The following is a 26,656-nucleotide window of genomic DNA, read 5'->3' on the forward strand; positions in this document are numbered from 1 at the left end:
CACTGTCCCAACAGTCTGAATGATGAAATATTATCCAATGAGTTGTGATGCATTTGGCTGAATCTGAGCACAGAATTCTCCTGTTTACCTCTGCATTCATCCCGTTGCTTCTATCAGCAGTGAAATCATCAATAAATGCCAATGTGCCAGTTCCACTGGCAGCCATACATGTCCAACACATAACACAACCACCACGTTTGACGGATGAGGTGGTGGCTTTGGGTAATGAGCTGTTCCCTTTATCCTCCATGATTTCCTCTTTCCATCATTTTGACAGAGGCTGATATTTGTTTCATCAGCTCACAGAACTTTGTTCCTGAACTCTACCAGTTTCTTTCTGTATGTATTTTGAGAACCACAATCTAACCTTTCTGTTTTTGAGGCTTTCCAGTGGTTTGCATCCTGTGTTCTATCCTGTGAGGTTACGGTCAACATGTTCACCTACATCCTGGAGAGTATTCTTGTTTTTTCTTCACTGTGTAAAAGATTTTCTGCTCATCTTTTGAATGCTGCTTCTTTAGAATGTACCCAGCTGTTGATTTTGGCAACCCAACTACTTTTTGATATCTCTCTCATAGATTATTGCTTTTTTCAGCATTCATCATTTTCTTCTTGACTTGCACGGTCACCTGTTTTCCCCTCATACTGACAGAAAACTTCACCTTCACCTCAATCTGAACTTTCAACTCTCAGTCAACTTTGAGCCATGTGTGAGCTCCTTTATGTACTTTAGGTCTTGGTAACCAAAACACACACCCTCTGCATCTATTTAATGGGCTCCCACTGGTGTGTGTGTCTGTATCTGTTACAAAATGAACTCAATTGCAGTTGTTTATCCAAAACATACTGTCTATTGGCCTCAGATAAATTGTCACTAATAAATTAATGATGTATTTTTACTTTATAAAAGGCTCCACACTGACACTCTCCACCTACACCTGGGACTAAGTGACTCATTTAAATAATCATAACCCCTGCCACAAACTGGCAATCACTTCTTGTACGCTCTCACACTCACAACTCTCTCTCTCCATCTCACAAAAACACAAACACAGACAAACTCTTTCATATATAATGGGGTCACATGGCAGCCATTATCACGCACTGCTGGGTATGCATCACCAGTGCATCATGGGAAAGGGGAAATGTGTGAAAGTGCTAAAGGTCAAATACTGTACTTTAAAATGCTTTCAGCTTGCAACTATTTCCTTGGTCAGGAGGCTCCCCGTAGAGCTACATTAGTTCGGTTGGCAAGCTATTACTGTAGGCAAAACAGAGAACATCAGCTTCTGAACACTTTTTGACACTGCCTTACGTAATGATAAACAACTGAATGGAAGGGCACTGATGCACAAGACAGAAATGAATGAAAGAGGGCCAACGGGGAGTGACAGAGGGAGCACGGGTACCTATCTAAGAGAAACATCTTGTTTTGCTAATTTGCTGAGAGGAAGGCTTCCACTAAACTACTCCCACACCAGCTCAGTGTCTATTCTCATATACGCCAATAAGGCTGGATGGTAAGACCCTGGGCTCCATCAGTAAATCCCAGATAAATTATATTTAAAGTTATAGTTCAGAAAAACATGCAAACTCAAATGTGGGCTTGCAGATGTGTACATACACATGTGTACATACACATAATCACTCACACACAATTGCCGAGGAGAGAATTGTGAGGGTTGTGAGAATTGAGAAACCTGTTGTAGGGTGCTGATTTGACTTACAAATTGTAGAGTCTGCTGTCTATTGTAGAGGCAGTGAATTAAATAGCTGTGCATGAACAAGTACCTTTTCCTTTTTTAAAACACCTGTTCTATGCATGCGGCTCTTGAATACAACACCACAGCCATTCTTCACACAGAAAGGCTTCTGTGTGCTCTTTGTCTTCAGCCCACTATACCTGATTAAAGCACTCTCATCCGATCGCCACATGATTCCTCCTACAAAAGCTAGTAATGTGGACAGAGAGTCATTGAAAGCTGCAGCAGGAAATGTAGAACCTGCAGCAGCTGCACGTCTTGTCCACGTAAATTTTATATGCAGGATATCAACAGAAACTAGAACATGAATATGATTCTGGAGACTATAAACACATCTGAGATGCCCTGGGGAGGCTTCGCAAGTGAGTTATCTGAATGTCAGTGACTAACATCACTGTTTGCACCGATTCTTTGTCTGATGATAAAACAGAATTAAAGAAATAGAAATAGAATCACACTGAATGTGCCAAACCTTGTCCCTCAGATGATGTTCTGCTGCATCAATGTTCAATGGGTCATCAAAGTTCAAAAGGTCCTGCAGCAGAGGCAAAGAGAGAGAAGACATGAAGAAAAAAAAACATACAAAGAGGAAAGGTAAAAACAGCAAAGCTGATGCACAGTGTGAAAATGCATCAAGAAACACCAGTGATTTAACATGGTCAGAGTATCTCAAAACTTTTCAGGGTTCAGCACTAATTTTTTCCCCAACAGAAAAAAAAGAAGCTGCAGAGGGAGATATTGCTCACTTCAGCTCTATTTGATGTCTCCAATGTCACCCTGGATTCTTAACTAGAACAAACAAAGCAGCACGATTACACTGTTGCCTCAGAGATGCGCACAACAAGTGAGGCAAGAAGCAGAGTGTTGTTGGAGATATAAAGGAACATGGCCTGAGAGGTTGTTTCCTTATTAAGAGGTAGGATTTAGGGCATTACCATGCATCGATGCTGATTACCATCACCATTATCATTGTGGACACAGTGCTGACCTCAGGGTAAGTGTGGATACTGATGTGACACCCGCGTAACATAATCAATGATAGATTTATGCAAGCTTGCACCTAGCAAAATATCCATATTTTGGACTAAACTAAAGAATCTGATTATTTTCAACTTCTTACTTGTTGCTTGCTTTGGTCCAAATGTTTAAATAACCTATTAAAAACCTCCTTTAATTTTAATATACCTCTGAACATTTAAATATTTGTCCTAGACATAGCCCTAAATCAGATTAGTTATTCATTTTCTTCATTTTTTGAAGAATTTATAATCAATTACTGTCCAAATCTGGGCACATCCAGAACAGCTGGCAGTACATTTCCACAAAAATTACCTGTAATGAAATATTCTTGTTTTATTTCTCTACAATCTCAAAGTGTTCTCTATAATGAGAAAGATAATTTCCCCTAGGACAGAAATGATGGTCTTATTGCAGCTGTAAAGAGAGATAAACAATGGCCATGGTTAATGTGATCTGAGATTGGAATCATTTCATTGTGTGTAACCTAATACAGTGAGAAACTTCAACAGTGTAGATTTATTTGCTCATGAGGTAAACCAATGGTGCACTCTTCAGTAAAGAAATGTAAGTTTACCAGGGCAGCAACTCACCTTCAGTTTAATCATCAACAGCTATAATTTCCTAAAGCCCAATGCAATATCTTCAAATGTCTTGTTTTGTCTAATCAGTTGTCCACGATTAACAAAACAGCCGATGCATTTTCTGTCAGTAAAATAATCAGTTAACTGACTTTTGAATTGTTGCACCTTGTTCTGCTTAATTTTCCTGCACACCCTGCTAATGCGTTGGCAATTTACCAGGGTTATGTTTTTATATGACTTTTGAAAAACTCAGTCAGTCAAAAAAACAAAAAACACAGAACTTACGGTAAACAAGGAGTTCAACCCCCAGACCACGTCCTAGAAAAAAGCAAAGAAAAAGCATTAATGAGCAAATAGTCAAACTGTATCACAGTCAATTAAAATATACACTCTTGTCACAGGCTTTACAACTCAGTGAAAAGCATGTTAAACTCAGCAGGCCCTAATCACAATCTCCCAATCACTCATTCAGCTGGAGCTAATTTAGAGGGATACTGAGAAAAGCTTTTGCCTTATACGGAGCAAGAGGAAATAATTTTATTTGAGCTTTTGCTTTGGAGTAAGAATGGATGCACATAGCAATTAAACAGTCTTTGAGATGGTAACCACTTTGTGCAGTAACTAGATCCCTCTGCGATAACCTCCACGAGGATTGCTGAATTTCTACATTTCCCATGGCTCAAAGCAACAGTGCAGAAGTAAGATGCAAATTCAAAATGTAACTAAACATCAAATCCACGAATCTCCTCTCAGCTGGGGCCATGGGATGCACGGTAGTATGCAGTGGATGACTCTATGCTAGGTCGGGCAGTAGCTATTAGGCTTAGGGCCCAGTGCATGGAAAAACAAAGGAAGCATCCTCACTATAGCTTACTACTTTCATTATCCTCCACTTTCTACTTACAAGTATAGTCCAGTGAAATCCAATTAAAAACAGCAGTGACTTGGTGACAGAATATAAAGTAGTACTGAAAGTCATCACAAAAGACCAACTAAAAAAGCAAGCTTTATTTCACTGCGCTCTGCTGCAAACAACTGTCAGCTGGACCACTGATTGGTAATTCAAAGTTAATTCTCTCAGGGCTTCCATTTAATTATCTTTCATTCCTTCCACACACACACAGAAAGTATTCAGACCGCTTCACTTTTTGGACGCTTTATTGTGTTGTAGATTTAGCCGTAGATAGGTGCAGTTGCCATTTTTGCCCATCAAACTACACTTAATAACCAATAATAGAAAAGTGAAAACATTTTTTTAGACATTTTTGAAATAAATCAGAACTGAAATCTCTTATTTACAAAAGTATTCAGACCCTTTTTTCAGTACTTTGTAGAAGCCCCTTTGGCAGCAGATACAGTTTCGAGTCTTCTTGGGTAAGTCTCTACAAGCTTTCCACATCTGGGTTTGGGCAGTTTATCCCACTCTTCCTGGATGGACCACTGAAGAACATTCAAGCAGCGGCTTGTCCCAAAGGCAACCCAGCCATGTCATGGCTGCATGCTTCGGATCATTAATTATTGTGCTGAGAGGTGAACCCTCGCCCCAGTCTAAGGTCGTGTGCTCTCTGGAGCAGGTTTTCTTCAAATATCTCTGTATTTGGTTGCATTCATCCTTTCCTTGATTCAGTCCAGTCTCTCTGTCCCTGCTGCCAAGGAGCCCCCTCCCCCCACAGCATGATGCTGCCATCACCATTCTTCACAGTGGGGATGGTGTTAGTCAGGTGATGAGCAGTGCTTGGTGTTTGCCAGACACAGTGTCTGGAGCTCTGGCTAAAGGATTCAGCTTTTGTTTCTCTTTTCCCTCATGCTCTCAGAGTCCTTTAAATGTCTGAGCAGGCTCCTATCTAGCCCTTCTACCATAAAGACCTGATTGATTGAATGCTGCTGAGATGGCTGTCCTTCCAGCAGGTTCTCCCATCTCTGAAGAGAACCTCTGAACCTCTGTTAGAGTGACTTTTGGGTTCTTGGTCACCTCTTTGACCAAGGCCCTTAATTGGCCAAACAGCAAACTCTAGGAGGAGTCCTGGTTGTTTCACAAGTCTTCCATTTCACAATTATTGAGAACCCAAAAGATTCTACTGACCTGCAAAAAAATCGATTCCTTCTTTTTACTTGTTTCTTTTCTGTAAAGTCAGCACTTATGTGCATGTCAGGATCCTGTAGCAATGATGACTCTGCTTTTTTTCAGTGATTTGATCTGTTAATCATCAGGCTGTTGGCAAGTTTTGATCTGATGTTCTGAAGCTAACCTGCTCTGCAGCAACTGCAACAACACCTGCCTGGTTAGTTGCCCCTGTTTAAGTATACAACAATGGCTCGACACAGAAAGGAAATCTTCAAAAAGTTTAAGTAGAATCAATTACAGGTACATAATGCATATGCCGTGCCACTCTGCTAACAAACAGAAACTCAGAGCAACAAAGTGGTGACTTTGACATGATTATATTTTTGTACTCATTGTCTTGCAACTGTACACTGTGCTAAAATGACTGTGTGAGCTATTATTGTAACGTTTTTTTTATGGGAGACTGTGTGTGTGTGTGTGTGTGTGTGTGTGTGTGTGTGTGTGTGTGTGTGTGTGTGTGGGCTGAAGTAGAGAAAAGTGGTGACCAGTGAAGAGGGACAGCATCACCCACTCAAAACTAACACAATCCTTTCTGACTCCCAGCCTTAGCACTTACTTTTTCTCACATATTTCTGTGCACTCACAGTGACGCTCGCTGACACACATGAACCCATTCCCAACCACTCTCACACTTACGACCACATCCACACCTACATTTAAGTAAACAGTGAGAGACTCAACGTCTACCAACTGTCAGACACATGCCAGGGATAGAAATGAACAGTAGCAAAAAAAAAAAAAAGCATGACAGCCAAACAAACACTTCTATGAGCAACACCGGAAGTCGAATTTTGACACCGTCACCTTGTGTTTCTTTCACTGATTTCAGATTATTAGTCTGAGTTTCTGTCTCAGGATATTAAAGAATGAAAAGACTGAAATTTGTCGATGACTCACAGCTACGTGGCGAACTAACTAATCTATCTAATATCTGATAGTGGTTTAAATCTAAAGTGGGATATACTTTTTATAGGCACTGAGGATCCAGGCTAAGCCCTAATTCTATAGCTAGCTGTGCACTGTTGAAGCCTATCTCATCTTTTACACTGAGCAGATAGAGTAGCTTTAACTCAGGTATATGTGCAGCGACATGCTGCACCAATGCGTTCATGCCAATTACATGAAAGCTACGATGGCAATAAGTGTGCCATTTAAGCCTGCCTATGTGCTCGCTGGTTATCATTGCTATAATGAACACAAACACACGCAGAGGAGAAGCACTCACAATGTATGCAAAGCTGCTTTCCTTGCAGCGCCTTCTTAGAATCAAGGCCATGGAAAAGAGGCATTGAGAACAACAAGAAACCACAACTGAGACTGGAGCACATTATAAAAAGCTAAGTATTTGTGTATGTTTCAGAGCAAGGTTTTGTTTGAAAAACAAAATATAAATATAAAATATAAAAATGCTGTTGAATTAAAATTTCTTTATGTATCTTCCACTGTATTCAAGTAGCTATTGTATTGCAGAGGTTCAAAATGGTGGATCTGGGTTAGAGAAAGCAAAGACCAGCACAGGAGAGCAGTGAGTGATGAAAGAAAAAAATGTTGATCAGTTGCTGTCGGGGCTATTTCAGGCATAAAGCACAGTCATCCATGAAAGTAATCTGGAGAAGGTAAATGAAATACAAGGTTGTGTGGGGATGTCTGTTTATGTACATCACCTCTGTTCCTCCACTTCAAATCTCACTACAAAAAAAACCAATTATAATCACAGCTTGGTTACAGACATCGAACAGCTGATAGCTTTGATATGCCTGTCACAAGCCACAACTACATCGGCTGCATAAGGTGCATAAATAACAGAGGAAGGAAGGAAAGGCTTTCTTTAACTGTCTGCATGCTGGACAGTACTGTGGAAACACGGCAAAACAAGAGGTTGTTCTCTTCAGCAAATAATGTTTCCAGTAATGAACAGCCAACCACACAAACATCCACACATTAAATTACATAAAAAGTATCTTGCTGACTCAGTGTCTGACTGCCTGGTCTGAAAACTGATCTTAGCTGAGCAGGGGTTGATGCATTCTCACCATCATCCGAACTGCGAAGGTGTCTCTTTGCCACGAGTCTGACGTAAGCATGTTTCCTGACAAAATGCTTTCACAGATTGCTTGACTTGTTAACTCAGCCGAGTCACTAATGGAACAGTAAGTTTCACAAAGTTTATTCAAATATTTATGCCATCGACTCCTGTCTCATAACTGTCTGTGAAGTACTGCTGGAAGAGCTTGTCTCTGACCGAGGAGCTAAACAGGAAACACACTGAAATGGGAGCGTGTATATAAACACACACAGGCAGGGCGTGCATGGAATGCCATATATATATAAGGAAATAGATATGACAGTACTATTTGTTTTTGAGCCTTTGTTTCCTGGGTGTATTCAGAGTGTAATATAATGTGTTCAGTGATATGGATACACTGAACTTGTCATGATGACATTTCATTAAAATCAAATGTATCTGGCTTGACAATTTTCTATTACGTGGAATATGTTCTTCAGTCTGTACAAGAGCAGAAAATGGCTTCTTCTGAAGGCAGGTAAAGAAATACCCTAATGTGTACAGATAACACCAGGAATCAGACAAAAGGAGAAGTGTGGCCTAGATTAACACAAACTTATCAAACCTTTAGGGGGAAGGGACATCTCATGCATAAGACAAATCCTGACAGTAACTTCAAGAGCAGCCTGGGCAGGAAACTCAAGAAATAAGAGTAGGTCAAATCCTCGTACATAGCTCGACCACCTGCCATCTGTTTGCTTCTCTCCTTCTCTCTGTGCTCACATATATAAAAAGTTGCTTAAGGGGACTGAAAAGTCTGTAAATGTTGGCAACACTGCCTGTAAACCCCCCGTGAGGACGTGTTAGAAACTGTTCACAGCAATTCATTTTGAAAAAGCAACAGCCAATGGGGAAAATCCAAGACTCGGTGTAACTTCAGCACTCAGTCACGTGGCATTCGGCTGACCAACGGTCACTCATTCACTCACTTAGCTGGAGTTGTTTTAGCTAAAAAAAAAGTAGAAAAAAAAAACACCCTGTCCCTCAACTTTTAAAAGGCAACTGCATAAATCTGCATTTTTCCATTACTATAAGAGCATCCCAGTGCAGTGATTGAGGGGAATGTTGATGTAGCCTTGAGTCCCTGCAGACAAGCACCAATATGCATCTGACTGGATCAGAATGTTTAAGTCAAAACTTAATATGGAAGGAAGAGCTTCACCATACAACTATACAACCATATTTAGTTTCACACCATAGTTGCTATCAAACATAATTTCTGGCATACCTTGAAGAGGTGTAACAGAGTGTGTCCTTGCTTTAAACTTCGGTAACTGTTTCTGAAACAGCTCGCACAAAGTTCTCAATTGAGTGAAGGGTAAAGCATAAGAAGCCAAGGTTCTCTTTTATATGCAGCTGAAAATCCTTTCATTGTGAAGTTTACCTTACACAACTCCACAAAAGATTGTGTCCTGTGAGAATGGCAAAGTGTTTTCAACAGACTTCAGCCGTATTGTCCTGCACCCACACTTTGTCTATTTTAGAGGGTGAAAAATGTGGATGAACACAGACAAGGCCTAATGTTAAGGAGCGTCACACACAGGTCTTTTGAGTTCTAAATTACACACTGTACGGTAACCATGGTTTTATAGTATTTATTCATCCAATAGCCATGAACTCCTCAAAGATTTGAGCACAATGGCACAATGTAGACATTGCTACACCTAATATGTTTCTGTCACTGTGGATATTTAAGATCCTACAGAAACAGGGCTTTACCACAGACTTGTAAATCCATGGTATTTTCTCTTTATTTAACAAATATGACATTACTAAATACATTTTCTTTACATTTCTTCTGTTTTCTGGCTCTTGAAATATCTGGTTACGTGTATGGAACTATAGACTAGGGTGTTTGAAAAACATATGAGGGCAGCCGTTGATACAGGTAATGCATCAAAATAATACAGCACATCACCTCCGCTGGGCCACGTCTTGCTTCTAACAAATAAAAGCTTATTTGGACAGGTCATGCAATAGTTGTAAACTAGAACAAGCCACATTAATCTGTGTGTCCTTGAATTGTCCCAAACAAATGTCAAACATAAGCAAGCAATATCTGATATTCTCTTTCCAATTGGGTTGTGTCTTTGTGGGGGGAATCATATGCTTGTGTTTCTTTTTACATTTATGATGTTATGTTTTGTAAACTGTCTGCAGTTTTACTTGCACGCAGTTAATTTGGCCTAAAATGATCCTGTTAAATACAATGCCTCATACAAAACATTTCATTTACTTGCCTTGTTTTAGAAAAATAAAACACCCACACAGTCAGAAATCCCTGAAACATCAAAATCTAAAATTGAGTAACATTCTTTAATGAAGGCTCATTCTCTTAAATAAGTGCCACATTACCTTTAATGTTCTGGTGGGGGCCCAGCCTGTGCCATCAATAGAGTGTTCCCGCAATAAGCTGCAGAAAAAGAAAATCACATTCATTTACAATATTTTCACGTTATCTATGGTAATTTGTGGAAGGTTGTCATTGCCCTATGTTTCTGATTTATGTCCTGTAAACTCCAGTTTGTTTATGCCCCTCACACAGAGCTAGGGCTAGAGGCCACAAACTCCAAAACCACTGTTAATAAAACCAGAAACAAATCTGTAACATGTTTGAGAGTGGCTGGAAAGTTTGTGGCTATGTAGCGACGTGAATACAAAATACAAAATAAAAACTGATAAAAGACACCTTGTAATAAAGAGAAGAGGAACTTGCATAAGTGTTTATCTTAAGTGATTATCGTTACCTCAAACAGATCTCTCCGTTCTCCGTGATGTTAGGATGCCATATTCTGGTCAGACATCTCACTTTAGGAGGCTGAAGTTTCACACAGAGAGCAAAGCAAGAAAACAAGAGAGAGAAAAAGAAAATTATTTATTCATTTTATTACTTTTCAAATAACCAATATTTACTTGTCATGTTAAAAGTCTTCACACCAGGTGTAAAGCCAGATAAATCAATGCTTTTGCTGCTGCTGCAAAATAACACGCTTTATTAGTTGAGCTTTCAGCCTCAGCTCCTCATCACTCATTAGCATTAATCACAGAGCACATCAAATTATCTTCACTGAGTGAGTGATACACGTATTATACAGTATCATTCAGTCGCTTCTGAAACTAATCAGATCCCTTCACTTTTTGCCCATCGATCTACACTCAGTAGCCCATAATGACAAAGCGAAAAAGTGTTTTAGATACCTTACACACGTGTAAACTCTATCCAGTCATTTTGGTTTACCACAGTTAGACATCAATGTCTCGACACATTTCAAAGACAGTTAAAGCAAACAGGATGCACCTGCCCACAAGATGGAGAACCACAGCAAAGGGTCTGAATACTTTTGTAAAAATTTCTAAAAACATGCTAGAAGTACAAGTGGAGAAGTCTGAATTTTTCCTGAAGCCACTGTATTTAGACGTTATGCTTCTACTGCAATACAGTTTTCTGTTTATACCAATTAAATGTCATGGGAGTTTGTAAGTTACTTCAATGTAAAACCAGTTATGTACCAATTTTCTTTGAATGTTAGAGACAGCCCTTTTAAAGTAGCACAAAGGGTCGCAAGCAAGCAAGATTCTTCACGGCTCTCCAAGGATACCTTAGCCTTCCTCTCCACACCGACTCAATTCTTTGCTAATGGTATTCAAAGCATTTCATTCAAACTTATCTTTATTCAATAATGAGACACATTACTCACATATGAACACACAAATGACAGGGAAAACACAACAAGATAAAAACAAACACACAGGATTTCCCTTTGTGGTAATGTGGTAACAATATGTTGCACAGAGTATTTTCTCCTTTTGTTTGTTGTGGTAAGATTCCTCAGCCGTGAGCAGTCAAACAGACCAGTGTCAACACATGGTTTATTCACTGTTACTGCTCATCATGGACACTTCTGTGCCTTCTGTGTCTGCATATGCTCCACGCCCCAGTGTGTGAGGCTATTTTCACATTTGAGAGGGTGAACATCCCCCTCAGGGCTCGGTTTCAGAGTTTAACAAATGAAATCCAGCTTACATGTTTCAAAATGTCGACACATTTAGAATAAAATGTGCTTTTTGTCTTACTTTTCTTCTCATTCTCATCGTTCCCAAAGAGCACAGTCTTGACTGACTCTCCTCATTAAAAATAATGTTTGAACTGCTTCGCTCATAATTTTTAACATTAACATCTATTAACATTAGCCTTGCATGCCATGATAAACAGATGATTGGTGTTTTTATAATTCATCTGATGGGAAGCTTTAATTGACCTCGCACCTCAGTACATCTCAGACCTGCTTACTCCTGCCTCACTCACACACACTCACACAGTGTGGACTATCTCTTAACCAAGGCAAAATAGCTCCCTCCTTGTAAAAACCAGTTTCCCTTCCGCAACAGGAATAAAACTGCACCCTCCTGTGATCAACAAGTCCCCTAACAAACCACTCCATTGATCATTTAATTATTCACTTCCTTCCCTACTGGAAAACATCCAAATCCATGTTTTAAAGTGACATGCACGCTTGGTATCCATTAACAACAACTAGGTTCACTTAGGTTGACATCAACTAAAGGTGTTCTTAAGTTATGAGAAGCTGTCAATGCCTCTAAATGCCTACTGCTACATTTCAAGAACTATATACCTCTGTCCAACAGGACAGTATCTTGCAGGGAGTGGTGAAGAAGAAGAATGGGGAAGCTCTGTGTTGTTTAATTTGGGATGAACTCTGTTGTGCCCCTTGGGTCCAAACAAAAGGCACTTGTCTCTGGTTTCAGATGTCCTGTTTTGTGCTAACTAGATTATATTTTTCAGTCTCTCTAAAGGTCCCTAAAACTGGGACCTTGTTTTCTATAAGAGACCAACTGTACGCAAGGTTCCACAAGTGAGGAGGAGCAAGAATATACAAGATCATCCCTCTGAGGAGAATATTTAGCTGAACGTCATCAGAGGTGGGCATTTCCTGAGATGAAGGTTCAGCAAAAAGCAAGTCTCTTTCCTCTAAAAACATAATTCAATTTAATTAAAGCAACTGAATTTAAAAATTTCTTTGTTTTCACAGATTCTTCTTGAAACATACGTTTCCTTTTGACAGTTCATGAATGAGCTGCCATCACACACAAATCAACACAGATAAAGAGACATATGTAGGTACACTAGACACACCTGCTCTCTTTTGCGTTCTTCTGTATTATAGATGCTTGAATCATCTGACATTCGATTAATCACAGTGACGCATGATGTCTTGAGAAGGGCGTCTGTCTCCCAAGCGCATAGTGAAACTGTGTGCAGGAACTATTCTTGCTCTCATCTCAGGAAAATGGTAGAGCGGTCAATATGGCTTAAAAAAATAATATCTTGACATTTTCAGCCTTGATGACATGGATTTACAAAAAGATTTTTCCAATAGGAACAGCAAATAAGGCGTACTGAGTTTCGGCAGAACAACGAAACATAAAAAAATAAGAAAAATTTAAGTGCAACTCATCCTCTTATCCTCAGGGTTGAATCTTTGATCAAATTCTGACAAGGCTACCTCTCAACGGTAGAGAATGAACCCTGTTCGGTTTATGGCTGTCTGGAATTCAAATAAGTGCTATTTGAAATTAGGGATGGGCTGTTAAAGGTAAGGTAGCTAACAGAGAGGTAGTTAAACATCGATGTCAGCTCAGATCAGCTTAAATTCATTTTAAAGAGACATGATTGTTGGCCTGATGGTGAAGCAAATACACTTCGTCCTGTTCCCTGAACAGCTGACATTTTGAGGTGTAGGGTCGATCAGACTGACTGCTCAGTTGGATTCATCTGCTTTGACTTCAGCTTGCATAACTTCTCATGAATGAGGTTAAGACAAGAATCTTCACAGAGATTCTCTTTTTATATAAGACACACCTGAATGAGGAAATTCAGGTAGGTGGATGCCATTGTAAATGCACTGCATTTATACAGCGCTTTTCTTTTAAGCGTACAGCGCTTTTAACTAACACACACATACACATTTGACCATCAATGGGCACATCGGGGACATTTTGGGGTTAAGTACCTTGCCCAAGGACACTTACTAAGACCTGATAGAATAGAATGATGAATGGTGAATCGATAAATGTTTCCTGATTCAGTGTTTATTATTTATAACTTTGTGGCAGGCTTAATAAAACTCATGCAAATTGCCACAGATAGCTGTCAGTAGAGGACACAGTTAGGGCTTGTGTGTGAGTGTGTGTGTGTGAGTGTAAATGTGTAATAAAAGACTCAGACAAAAGATGAAGATATAAAACATACAAATTTGTGCAAAGATATTTTTACATTCAATGACACTGACTGAAAAAGACACAGATTCACACATATGCAAACACACACACTGGAATGATGAGACAAAGCAGCAACACAAAAGAAAAGAGGTGAGCAGAGTTGAGCAGAGTGAAGGTTGGGTTAAAAGAAAAAAAAGTGGGATACTGCAGACCTTTTACCCAGAGGAAAAAAAATCTATTGCCAGATTCAAGCCCAGTAGCTGGATGTTCCTATATGAGCTTTAATGGTAGGAAATGCTACACTGTACCACCACACACAGGTTTATATGGGGGGCAGCAGTACTTTGTTCTATAGACTACTTCACACACAAAATGAAAACGCAGAGCAGAACAAACCACAATTAGACAGCATATCTGATGGATTGTTATTTTAACTGCTTAAGCAAGAAGCTCCCGAATAATGCTGACACACACACACACACATACACACACAGACACACACACACACACACAGGCAGAAACACAAATGGACCCATAGGAGTTCAGCAGACTACTCACCACCATGTTATAGGCTTCGGGAACATCTATTTCAAACTGAAACCTTCCACTTTGGTAGTAACCTTCATCTGGAGGAAAACAGAGAAAGAAAGACAGATGACAAGGATTTCCCATAATGTTTACACAATAATATGTGTGCAGTCTCAGACTTTCTTCTATAAAAAAAAAAGCCAAAAATAATAAGTTTTATGTGAAGGCATAACAAACATAGAGCCTAAAGCCACCTTCAGACCAAAGTGGCACTGCATTAAAAAAGGCAGCGGCTGTTGGTGTGGGTGTGATGCAGTGGCGAATTAACATTAGATTATACTATCTACATTAAGAGTTAGTATAAAGTTAATATAAATATAAAAAAGGTAATATAAACAGGAGTTTACCCAGGTTCTACTTTTTTACCAGATAACCTTTACTTTTTTTTTTTACTTAGGGATCCCAGTTCCACCAACACAGTGTCTCACTGAAATGAAGGTTGAGGCTGCATCTTAACACAACGTAACAGAAGTCAGCAGAGGTCGACCAGCTCCACCAAGATCAATCATTGTGTAACAGCAGAGTAAATGAGAGGATCAAGTGGAAGAATTGAATCTCAATCTACGATGTTATCTCAGGGGAGTAGAGGCATAATGTGCGACCTTTCAGTGTGACCACATTCTGTAGGTCAAACATAACACTACCTTAATTCTCGCTTTCCACACACACTTTGTATATCTATCTACCTTTGTAAGCTGTAGAGTTGCACACAGTCCCTCTCTCTCTCTTTTTCCTTTTTCTCTCCCCACATTTAGCCTTTAAAGCCAATTAAATGCTTGTTCAGGACACAGCATCTGTTTAAAAGGGGATCTTTAATAAGCTGGATGACATTTACATTTCTGCTGTGGTCCTACGGGTCCACCTGGCCAGAAAAGGACATGTATGAAATGTCTACTGCACCTTCAGGGATCACAGGAGGAGAAGTCGGAGAGAGAGAGTTTGACAACGACAATCTATGGAGCTTGTTAGAGTTCACACAGGTGACTGAACGTCTTACTGCACTCAATAAAGTGACAAAGTGATTGAGAGGAAGAGAAAGCATGTGGTTATAGGCCACCACTGCACAGACGCAAAAATAGGACAACCCCAATTGTAAGATGACCCACACCCTCCTTCACCCTAAACCTTCCCACCCTGGTACATCCCTGGTACAATCTGAACTGCCTTGTTTACATATATGGAGAAAAAAAAATGTTGTTTACACCATCCAAAAATTACCACAGAAATATATCAACACGGCTCTGATACAGCATCAAAAAAAAAAAAAAAACCCACTAAAAATGACGTGTCTGTTCTTTTATGCATGTGCCAACTACATTCAAAGTTGGCAGTAAGATAAACAGATGTCTCCCTCTCACTCTCCCCCTCTGTGTACTCAAACACTGAAAAATGTGAGATAAGGCCTTTGTAAAAGGTTATCTAAACCTCACCCTGTTCCATTCAGTGTAACAAAGACAGAGATACTATTTAATTAGACCACACAAACAGTCCCCCCCTGTATTATAAATGAGAAGAGACTGAGGGAGAAAAACAGTGTGAGAGATAAAGAGATGTAACTTGAACAAGTGTCAAGTAGAAAAGAGAAGGAAAGGACAGAAAACAACTACAGCATCACAACCAGCAGATATATGATTACAGAAGGGACAGGATGACAAAAAAGAGAAAACGGGACAAATTAAAAGGAGAGAAAAGTGGAAGACAGAGAGCATCTACTGACTAACAGCTGCAGTCAGAGGTCATACATTATTCATGGTTGTCTTCACTACACTGGAACAATCAGTCTTTACTGTCACAAGACACTGGGCTTGAAACCATACACACAAGCACACAAACACACACATCCTAACAACTAAACTCAGAATCTTTTGAGTAAATAAATCCGAGGCCTCATTAGTTAGATAGCCACAATGTTCAAATGACAGAAGGACATAAGCTGTTTCGCTGAAATGTAAATGTAAGACACAAGATTCTTATGTACTTCTGGCTGTAGGTGTGTAGGTGTTTGGCTATGCTGTATTTAGGGGATTAATAGTTGCTGGGCACTAATGCAACATTTCACCAAGCTATGCTATCACCATGTGTTTCCCACTATGGTGATGGTGATGTCACAAAACAGGAAACTATATGATACAAAATACACTGTAAAGCAAGTATTAAATATTGTCTAACACACAAAGCCACACTGTACTCAGACTCTTACATTAAGCTGAACACACTCTACTTTGCAGAACTGAACTTCTGGAGACCGTGTAGCCTCTGCAGTCCCATCTTGGCTGTCCACCAACAAAAAAACAAAACAAAACATGTATTTGTTTAACCAAAAACACCTCGCACAATTGCTGTTTGCTTAATCCTCTGTTTACCATGTTTATCTCTGTAGTAACTTCAGGGCAAGCACTAACACTGGCATACTAGCTGAATAACTGAAACCCAAATGTGTTGGAGGTCTAACCCACACAATGCGCTGTGCAGGCCAAGCATGTATTTGGTCAGCCAAAATTCAAAGACTCTTGACAGGGTTCCAAAAAAGTACATTTACAAACAGACCAACAACAATCAAACAACCCCAAAATTTTAGAGGGAACAAAATATCTCTAGTTTAGGAGATCACAACTCCAAAATAGGTTGTTGCAATATGGCAACCATACTTGAGCCTGGACATGACTAAAGCTGACAGTCTGTGGAATAGCTGTTTACAAGAGACTGAACTTGACCAAAAATGTCATCCAAGGTAATACAGACATACTGAAGACAACTGTACGATATGGTTGCTGCAGCTATGGCTGTCTTTGCACTGGTAGAAGACATGTAATATTTTGTCAATAAGGAGTCAGTGAGTGTTAAAAAAAATCTTACTGAATTATAATTTTTTTCATAAACATCCTTTGTTCAACACACTATATGACCTCTCGCTGGTCCTACAACTGTCACAAGCAGAAGAGGGGGGGCTCCTGATTACAGCAGTGGGATCAGGTGCGCAGGTGTCGGACAGCAAGCCACTAATCATCTTCAATCTTCTCTGCTTTAAATACCAGGCTTCAACTCCACAGTGCTGCCAGACTGTAGACTCAGCTCCACAGTTTGTTTCTTTCCAGCCTCTCTGAACCTCTTTGCTTGTTTGAGCTTTTGCTAATTTTTGCATCCCTCCACCTGCAGCATGCCCCCAGCCTGACTCCGGCTACAGTCCCCCTCCTGCTCTGCCTGGGAAACTGCACTGGGTCAGCTCAGTTCTCCCTGGCTCTCTGGACTCTCTCAGCCTGGCTTCCCTCTGCCAATCCCCCTGCCTTGCCCTTCTCAGCTCCTCTGCTCCCATCTCAGGCTGCCAGCCGCAACCTTTCCCCTGGTTCCTCCTCACCCAGACTCTGCTCTCTCCCCCGAGCACAAAGGCTCTGCTGCCCATTCCCAACAAATAATATCAGCCTGTTCATAAATTATCCTTTGTTTCAATTCCTAACCTCTGCCCATGTGTCCAGCACTTGGGTTCACTGAACTAGCCTTGTAACGACACTGCCACCTTTAAAAAGAGTTTTGCTTAGTCACTCAACAATGCGCACAAGAATACATTAATTACCAGGAAAAGTACACAGCTGAAACACAGAGTGTAATTTGTACACTGATTTCCTTTCATTATTGTATTTCTATTAATCCAAACAATGACATGTGAGAACGAGTTCACCCCAGAGTGTTGCTGCTGTCCCCATTCCTCAGAGACACAGGGGTGTGGGGTCACAGCACAGGGATGTAAGCATGGGAAAAGGAAGCTAAACAAGACATTCCACCAAATTTGAACTTGAAAAACAACCGACTTAGCCAAAGCTTTTTTTTACAGTTTAACAAAAAAAAAAAAAAAGAAGAAGCATAATTACAAATACACATCGTGTTTCATTGACATCTGGGTAAACAATCTGACACACACTGTGGATGTGTGTGCGCGTGTGTTCTTAATTTGGTTTTGTTTTATGATCTTTGGTCTTTGAGTGACGTGAGTGAGGTGATTTGCATCTTTTGTTAAAATTTCAACAAAAGCACCTTGTTCCTGAGGGCCCTTCACCTGATGTACCACATACCTCCAACAAAGCAAAAGAAAGAGTGTACTTTCAATGACAAGACATAATGACCTTGAGTGCGACTAACTAGATAGTTAAGATGTGTGACTAGAACATATATTTGTCTCTTTGAATGGAAATATCATGTTTTTTTATATTATTGCTGCTCTGTAAAACTTGAACAGCTGGGTGTACAAAATGTTTAATGAGGAGAGAACTAGGTGAACCCACTAAAGATGAATAAAGGATATCACAACAGTTTCAGCACAAAAGGGATTAAGAAAGTTCTTCATAATTCCCCAAAAGCTAAATTTCTCGGCATAATTTATCTGTTTTGTTCTTCTTTGGAGATGTAACATGAAACAGTGTGTTTTGTAACTGGATGTTAGTTTTTTTGTTTTGTTTTTTTTTTATTTTTTAAGTACCAGCTGTCAATAAAACATAAATAGCAGCATTACCCTTAGCATGAATGTGTTAACAGAAGAAAACACAGAAGAAATAAAGAAAAAGTAGAAAAGAAAAGGAAAGAAGCACTCGCAGCCTTAAGATATGAACTCTCAACGTAACAAGTCAAGGTGATTTTGCCACACGCTGGTTTGGGCATAAGAGATATTGGACAAGCTGCATCCTGAGGCAAGTTCCCTTTGCATTTTTCATTTCCTGTCCGACCACGATTACTTCCCCTGCGGTGCTAATTGACGCTTCTGTGTGGATAGTATCTACCTAATACACTGCAACTCTCAAAGGAAATTTAACAGCACAGTTTGAGGACAACAGAAAAATGAGAGAACTTCTCAGCATCTTACACAAAGAAACACACCTCAGTGTGTTTGTTTTTCTTACATTCACTACTTTCTTTCTGAAAAAGATATCAAGGAATGTAGTTACCTGATTAATCACAGAATTGTGTCGTGTACACATTATAGAGATCATGCACAAGGGACACGACAATGTTTTTGTTCACATTCATATCGAGATTGGATATGACCACCAGACTACCGGTCCCAGACTGTGATGGACAGACATCATCTGCCCAACTTTAAATGGAGGTGACACTGAACAAGCAGAAGAGAGAAAAAAAACAAAAAGAGTGTAAACAAGGACAGAAACAGAAATGGCTAAAGAGAAAAGAGCATGTAAAAGGTAGTGAAAGGAGGGGATGGATGTGTGTGTGAGGAAGGTGGGGAGTGGGGGGTGAAGGGGAGGGGAGGGGTGCATTAGAAGAGACAAAGCTTTTGAATAATTGAGCAAGTCTTTCTCTGAGAACTCAATCTCCTTTTAAAGAACATGACACCAAACCTTTTCTCAAATTGCTGATCTTTGCTTTTCTCTGCACATTTTGCTGACAAAGGCCTTTGTGAAAAGCTGAATCCCGGTAGCAGGGAGACAGATGAATCACAGGCACACACACAGTCACACCCAAGACCACTTAAAAAATTCTGAAGAATTCATTCCGGTATCATTTTGGCTGACAAAAAAAGTTATGCTGAGAGTTTCATCAACTCTTTAGGAACAAATTTAAGAAAAAGTAAGTTGTGTTAAATGTATGTTAACACAAAGAATTTTTACACAGTTTAAACACTTAGAAATGTATAATTCAAATCACGAACTATCTGAACAGAAAAAGAAGAAGTAAGCAAAATCTGGACGACATACAGTATGGTGCAAACTTTCAGTACTTAACATTAGAGCTGCAACTATTAAAAGTTTCCAAAATTAAATATTCTACTAATTATTCTAATGACTAAGCAAGTAACCCAATAAAAAGACTTACATATAATATTTAGTAATATTATCATTTACACTTGAGATAAACATGACTAAAAATAATGTAAAACATCAACAAGAATATGGCTCAGTACTGCTGCAACTTATTTGAGGGTTATTTCACCCACATATGCCAATAAACACTGGCACGACACTGCAGTTCTACAAGCCAAGAGTTCAGTCAAACTTATTTGGAGCAGAAAATGAAGGTAAACAGTATAATTACCCAAACTGCCCATTGTAAACATCCATCACTGTTTGAAGACAGACTTCCTAGTTCAACTTTGACATACTGTACTTGCTGTTGTTCTGCGCACACAGATCTATGAGGGATTCACAGGATTATTACTAATTTGGCTAAATTGCTGTCTTGTTTAGTCTTTGTTCATTTTAGCCCGTCAGTCTTCACTTTGCCGATGTTGCCGTGTTCCCAGTTGTCAATTACTTTAGTGTAAACTGTTATCATAACGACTAAAATGTAAAGATGACACCCAAGTTGTAATAAACCAGAACTATCCTGAAAATCACTTACATTTAGATTAAACCATTTGAGATTAGCCAACAATCCTGCACAATCTTCTCAACACATATCTGGTGTCATCTAAAACGTTCCCCAAAATATTCTACACGTTTCAGCTACACCCAATTAGCAGTCTCTGCCCCTTTCCACACACATACACAAAGCTACATTTTAACTTTGCCTCAGACTTTCTTGTGTTGTCCTTGAATCTTCAAACGAGATGAAGACAGATTGCCACGGTTTACAAATGAGGGAAATGAGAAGGTGACATTGGGCTGCAGGACAGAGAGAGGGTGTGCCTATGACAGATAGAGAGCAGGGGGAGAGAGGTGAGAGAGCCTCCACAGACTTGTGGTAATTCCACACCAGTGTGTTCGGTTTGTACAATGTTCGACAGGTAGCCCACTTCGCATGGAACACTGCTGAGCAAGCAGCCTGGACTTAGGGAATAATGACAGTGCAGCAGAGATGTCGAAATACACAGAAGACTGGAGTGCCATTTAAAAGGAATACTTCATAGGAAAAACTCAGAAACAAATTGCTAACAGTTGCAGTCTCCCACAATAACCTCCTCCCCCACAATGTGCGCACACACACACACACACACACACACAGAAACCCTACATATTGTCTGGAAGTAAGATGATACAGACTGAGAAAGCAGTGGATTAGGCTGTGTGCGCTTACTGCAGGTTATGGCTGTTTAAAGAAAATCATTTTGCAGAGCACTCCGTATTCAGAGAAGTGTGTCACATTAAGCTGACAACATTTTCACATTTTTTCACACTTATTAATTGTGACATGTCATGATATTAGTATAATGAACTGAAAGACTATTTTTCTGGCTTTTCACACACACACACACATGCAGACGTTTTGCCCTCTGAATTAGAATAGAATAGAATAGAATAGAATAGAATAGAACAGAAATACTTTATTCATCCCAAGCTGGGAAATTTCGCTATCACAGCAGCACTGTGTGAATCTGAGGCATTTTGGCCTCAGATTCAAAATTCTGCCCTTGGGTCGTTTCTTGGTTTCTCATACGCACTCATATATGATTTTGCTTGTCTCATCACAGCGTTCTGGGCATTTCTAACTGTTTGTGTCCTATATTTATGACTTTGATAAGGGTTAAACACAATCCTCAATAAATCTGTTGCACTATACCAGTGAATTTGACTGCCATTAGTTCATTTCAATTCTAGCAACATTAGACAAAAAATGAGTTCATGTATAGAATATCAGTGATGCAAGGATGGAAGCCAAAATGACATTAGTTGTTACTCATTTTTCTGCACCTCGTGTAAAAAGAAGTAGTCATTAAATTATTAAAGCTGTTATTAAAGTAAGAACAGAATAAAGGACCGACAACGATTGCTTTCTTCTTATTTGCTTACCAGGAGACACTGCCAGCTGAAAATGATGCAGCTTGTCCTCATCTGGGAAACTGGCTTTACATGTACCTGAACAAGAACAAATGTGGGGGGGGGGGGGGACAATTATTTGTTATTAGAGACAGAGTCAGCAGCAGCAGTATGAAGGTATACAATTATTTCTTATTGCTTGCTTGGGGCCCAATAAAATCAATATTGTATTTTGATTACAAACTTCCTCAGTCACACTATGTTGATACAGTTCACAAAGACTGCAGGATTTACTGTATGTCTTGTATAAAACAGGCCTGTGGGAGTCCTTGTGGCACCACATTCCCCCCTGGTGTCCAAGGACATTTACTGCACTCAAGACATAACCAGGGTGAGCGCTTCTTAACCATGTGTTTTTTTTGTTTTTGTTTTTTTAATCTAACTAAACATGACAACAGCTCTTTAAATGAATATCTAAAAGAGACTAAGAGAAATATGTTATGGGTGTAAAGTGTACAAGTGCAGCACGAGCAGACAAATCTGCTGCAGGCTGCATGTAAATTACAGCACTTCACAAACTAACTGATGATCATCTATCGTGTCTTAAAGTTCATTTGTATTTTTCAAAGTTTCTCCACCAAGCTCATCGATCATTTATACCAACTTCATCTGCACTACTGAGAAAAAATGTCAAGTGAAACATTTGCGTCATTATTGAGCAAATGTTGAGACACGATAAGACAGACAGATATTTCTTAAGCATCAAATGCTCCAACAATCATCAGACATGTCAAATAATGTTATATAACAGTTTATTAAAGTGAGTTGATTTTTGTGCACATCTACATGTGCAGGAATTTTTGGCGGACAAAATAAACCCCATCTCACCCTCCTTCTCTCAATACAGTAGTGTTACTGAATAGGGGGGAAGAGTTATTATATTTGATTTTACAGTGAAACTGTTAAAGCATAAACAGACCCACCACCCTTGATGTGTCCCCCTCCTAGCTGCTGAATCCTGACTTTTGACCACCTGGTCTTCATCCTTGTAAGCTTGCCTGCCTTGAACTCATCCTTTGTTTGTTTGTGTGTATGATTTGCCTTCAGTTTGCCTCTAATTTTCCTACCCACTCTCAGCTTTTGAAAGACAATGTCTCTATACTGACCTCTAGCTTAACTGATCTCTCATGATGTGGGTTTTGTTATTGGAGTATATTCTGTTTTCTTGAGGGTTACAGACTATACTTTTAAATGCAAATCATATGTGTCGTTGCTGTGCACATCTTCTCATCACCCATTCAAAACAGTCCACAGTATAGCCAACATGTTCTCAGGATTTTTGTCTTACAAATTGGAAATTGAGGTCCCACATTGTTCTCACAGAGGCCCTGAACTCACAGACATCCAAATCTCCCATTATATATGTCGAATATATATCATTTTCTTGTTCCATAACAAATAAATTTAAGGAAACTGACAAAGGTTTTTCCAAATTACACTTGGTGAGATATCTTAGCATCAATACTGGGGTGTAAAGATACCAAGACAACAACTAGTAGTCACGGCCAAATGCAGAGAGTTAAAATATTCAAAGAAAAGTCCAGATCCCCTGCACACAGTCAGGCTCTCATGGAGCAAAGTATTGAAGACTTATGAAAATCAAAAGAAACTTTACATAGGGCCACATTCCATCATTGTTGTTGGTAGTGTAGCACAGGCTGTATGCACTGAAGGATGCTTTCTTTGACAGTTCAGTGTCCTAATTCCCCCCCTCTCATGCACCGACCCCTTCACCCAGTTATTCATATCAGTTCCCCACGGATCTTAGCCAGTGACCCAGGTTCAAGTCTGTTGTTTTGTCTGGAATGTATTCCAAAGAATCAGAAGTACAAGTCATGCAAATGTAGGTAAGCTTCCAGTGTGCAGTAAGCATACACACTGTTGAGTAAATGCATGCAAGACCCAAGTCGTGCACCCTCCCAGTAACTAGATGCCAATGTTTTCTTCATGACTGCAGTCTGTACCCTTCTTTACCAATACTGTAAAGATGAACACTGCTGACTTGTCATCTGTTTTGAGATGCATCTTTTCTGGCAGATAAAAAAAAAAAAAAAAGACAAAAATATTTTCTGAGCAAACTAGTCGGCTTTCTTAATTTGTAGTCAACACTGTCTGCTACACACACTGCTCCTCTGGCTTTCATGGACCTCAGTTGCGAGGGCAAACTCATCAGACCACAAACAAAAACAAGCATGCTGAGTTCAGCCAAAGTAAACATAATGAATCCTGCACTCATGCATAACAATAACCAGATAACTGTCTAATGAAGATCGGATATACTGTCGTGTAAACTCGCAAATAAAAGCCAGCACTGAAATAATAGTTGAGGGTCCAGTCTGTTTGAACAAATCCGTCTCAGGACAGAAGCATGAAATCCATCAAGGCCCACAGCGCATGTGTTTATATCAAAGACTATGGCTCATTTCCAGCACGATAAACCAACATTTAAGTAGTCCAGCTGGGTGATCTGGCTAAAAATAAAAATCTAAATGATGTTAGGTCTTGAGGACATGGCGTTACAGGAGGAAAACGAATCAGTCGATAATTTAGACTGACCTGTCTTTAATGAATAACTTGAAGTGTATAGACAATGACAAACATTCTATCACCAAATCATTATTAAATTTTACTACTGAATTAAAATTAGACACATTTACCAAACTTGGTGTGAAAAAAAAAAATCCGATTCTGGCTGAATAGATTTATGGCAGTGCAATACCGTTTAGAGTACTGTTACACCAGACCTGATCTACACCAGGACAAATAATGTTACATTAAATCAGTTATTCAGCTGTCACACTTTAAAATGTGTTGACTAGAAAAAAAATGTGAGGCTGGAAAAAACGGTTACTGTAAGCATGGAGAGGGAGGGAAAGAACAAGTCTGAGTCAACTAACTCCATTAATACAGTGTGTAGAGGTGTTAGGTGTACTTACTAGGGAGATTGGCTTCAAGTTCTGCAACTTCTGTAGAGAGAAAATAAGAACAATGAGTAAGAGAGGAGAGATGATGGCAAAGTCAGAGTGACACAGATACACACACAGACACAAACACTTCTACTTTTCAAATGAGGAACTGTTATGCTACCTGCTCACTCAGGAAAACTCACCTCAATAAAAGCATCATCATGTCTAACATGAGTTTAAAAACCACCCGGAAGAAGTGGAAAAAGTAGAGGGTTGTTCCGCTGGTGTTGCCCCCCAAGCAAAGTTTCAGGTTTTCTGTTCTGTTTTCTCATCGCTGACACACTTTTCACTTCTGATTTGTGTGATCTCTGAGAAAAGACTTGGGGAAAAGGATACAATGGTACAAACTAGGCTATTCATCAAAAAAAAGAGCTGTCTGAAGGGTAAGGCAATGCTCGGCCTTTCTGGGCAGTCTGTGTGGTTGTTCTGGTGTGTCGTGCTATGAATCCACTGTCATTTATCCAAATATATTTTCTGAGATGAGACAGTCTCATAGTTATGTGTTTCAATTATACTCAGGACTTTTTTTCACTGATCTCTTTTCACATGGAGGTCACAGCACAGAGTAAGCAAATTAGCAGCTCCCACTGAGTTAGGAGGGAGCTATTGTTTTGCCTAATGAGACCAACAACTGGCTTTTATCAGATCAAGTGCTCTTCTCCGTGACCAACTAGTGCAAAATGTCAGGTTCCTATTCATACTTTGAGAAATTCTTCTTATTAGATCATCTACAATTTATTCCAGTGGCTCTCAGCTGGCCAGTGTACCCTGGTCCAAACACTAAGTTAGATTCCTCCTTCCTGGTTGCAAGTATGCCTCTTTGTTCCAGTGGTACATGGTTTTTTCAAACAAGCACTGCATTACTTTTTCACATTTTACTATTTTACAATGCCATTTAAGTTCTCTGAAAGCTAATGGTCCAAAAGATTTGATTTGGGAAAAATTCCAACATAATAAAACAATCAAAAACAGCAAGGATAGGCAATAATAAGATCTCATCAGGAAGCAGGTTTCTTTTCCACTTTAGCAAGATGGACAGCGTTAAACTCAAATATCCCTGTGTTAGAACAAAAACAAAGCCTGTCATCCTCAGTTTGAACGATATGAAGTGCTGTTCCCAAGCCAGCTCACTTGACCTTGCAATTATCACCCTCGCGGGCACCAAACCAAACGGACAAACAGAGCAAACCGAATCCATTCTACTAACTCATGGAAAAAGGGACTTAAATAAGAAAACAGGAAGGCAAGACAGAGAAAAGTCAATCACTCAGATGTTATACTGGAGGACACTACACTGACAGGGTGGTTGTAAGATTCTGTCAACTCATTTTCACACAGAAATCTAAACAATAGTGGACCAGCTGTGGAGAAACCATAGCTGAACCTGCTCAGTTTAGAACTTGGTAAAGTTGTTTACATTTTGCAGGCTATATGAGAGTTTAAGCCCAAACTTAGGAGGATGAACTGTTTTGTTAAAACATTTGCACAGTTGTAAAAGTTCAATCCAAGTAATCGTTATATACTGTAATTCCTGGCTCTACTGGTATA

The 26,656-nt window shown here is 39.6% G+C and overlaps 1 protein-coding gene across 1 annotated transcript in view; it reads right to left on the reverse strand.

The window, feature by feature from the left end:
• ube2f (ubiquitin-conjugating enzyme E2F (putative)) overlaps positions 1-26,656 on the reverse strand; it is a 42,812-nt gene that overhangs the window by 11,615 nt on the left and 4,541 nt on the right. Inside the window, exons 3-9 of the mRNA XM_041056801.1 lie at positions 25,079-25,108; positions 22,116-22,181; positions 14,353-14,420; positions 10,302-10,372; positions 9,910-9,967; positions 3,650-3,682; positions 2,236-2,298 (exon numbers count right to left, since the gene is read on the reverse strand). Coding sequence (XP_040912735.1) covers positions 2,236-2,298; positions 3,650-3,682; positions 9,910-9,967; positions 10,302-10,372; positions 14,353-14,420; positions 22,116-22,181; positions 25,079-25,108 — 389 coding nt within the window. The remainder of the gene's footprint in view (positions 1-2,235; positions 2,299-3,649; positions 3,683-9,909; positions 9,968-10,301; positions 10,373-14,352; positions 14,421-22,115; positions 22,182-25,078; positions 25,109-26,656) is intronic.

This window comes from Toxotes jaculatrix, chromosome 15 (genome assembly GCF_017976425.1).
Source record: "Toxotes jaculatrix isolate fToxJac2 chromosome 15, fToxJac2.pri, whole genome shotgun sequence".
Classification (NCBI taxonomy): domain Eukaryota; kingdom Metazoa; phylum Chordata; class Actinopteri; family Toxotidae; genus Toxotes; species Toxotes jaculatrix.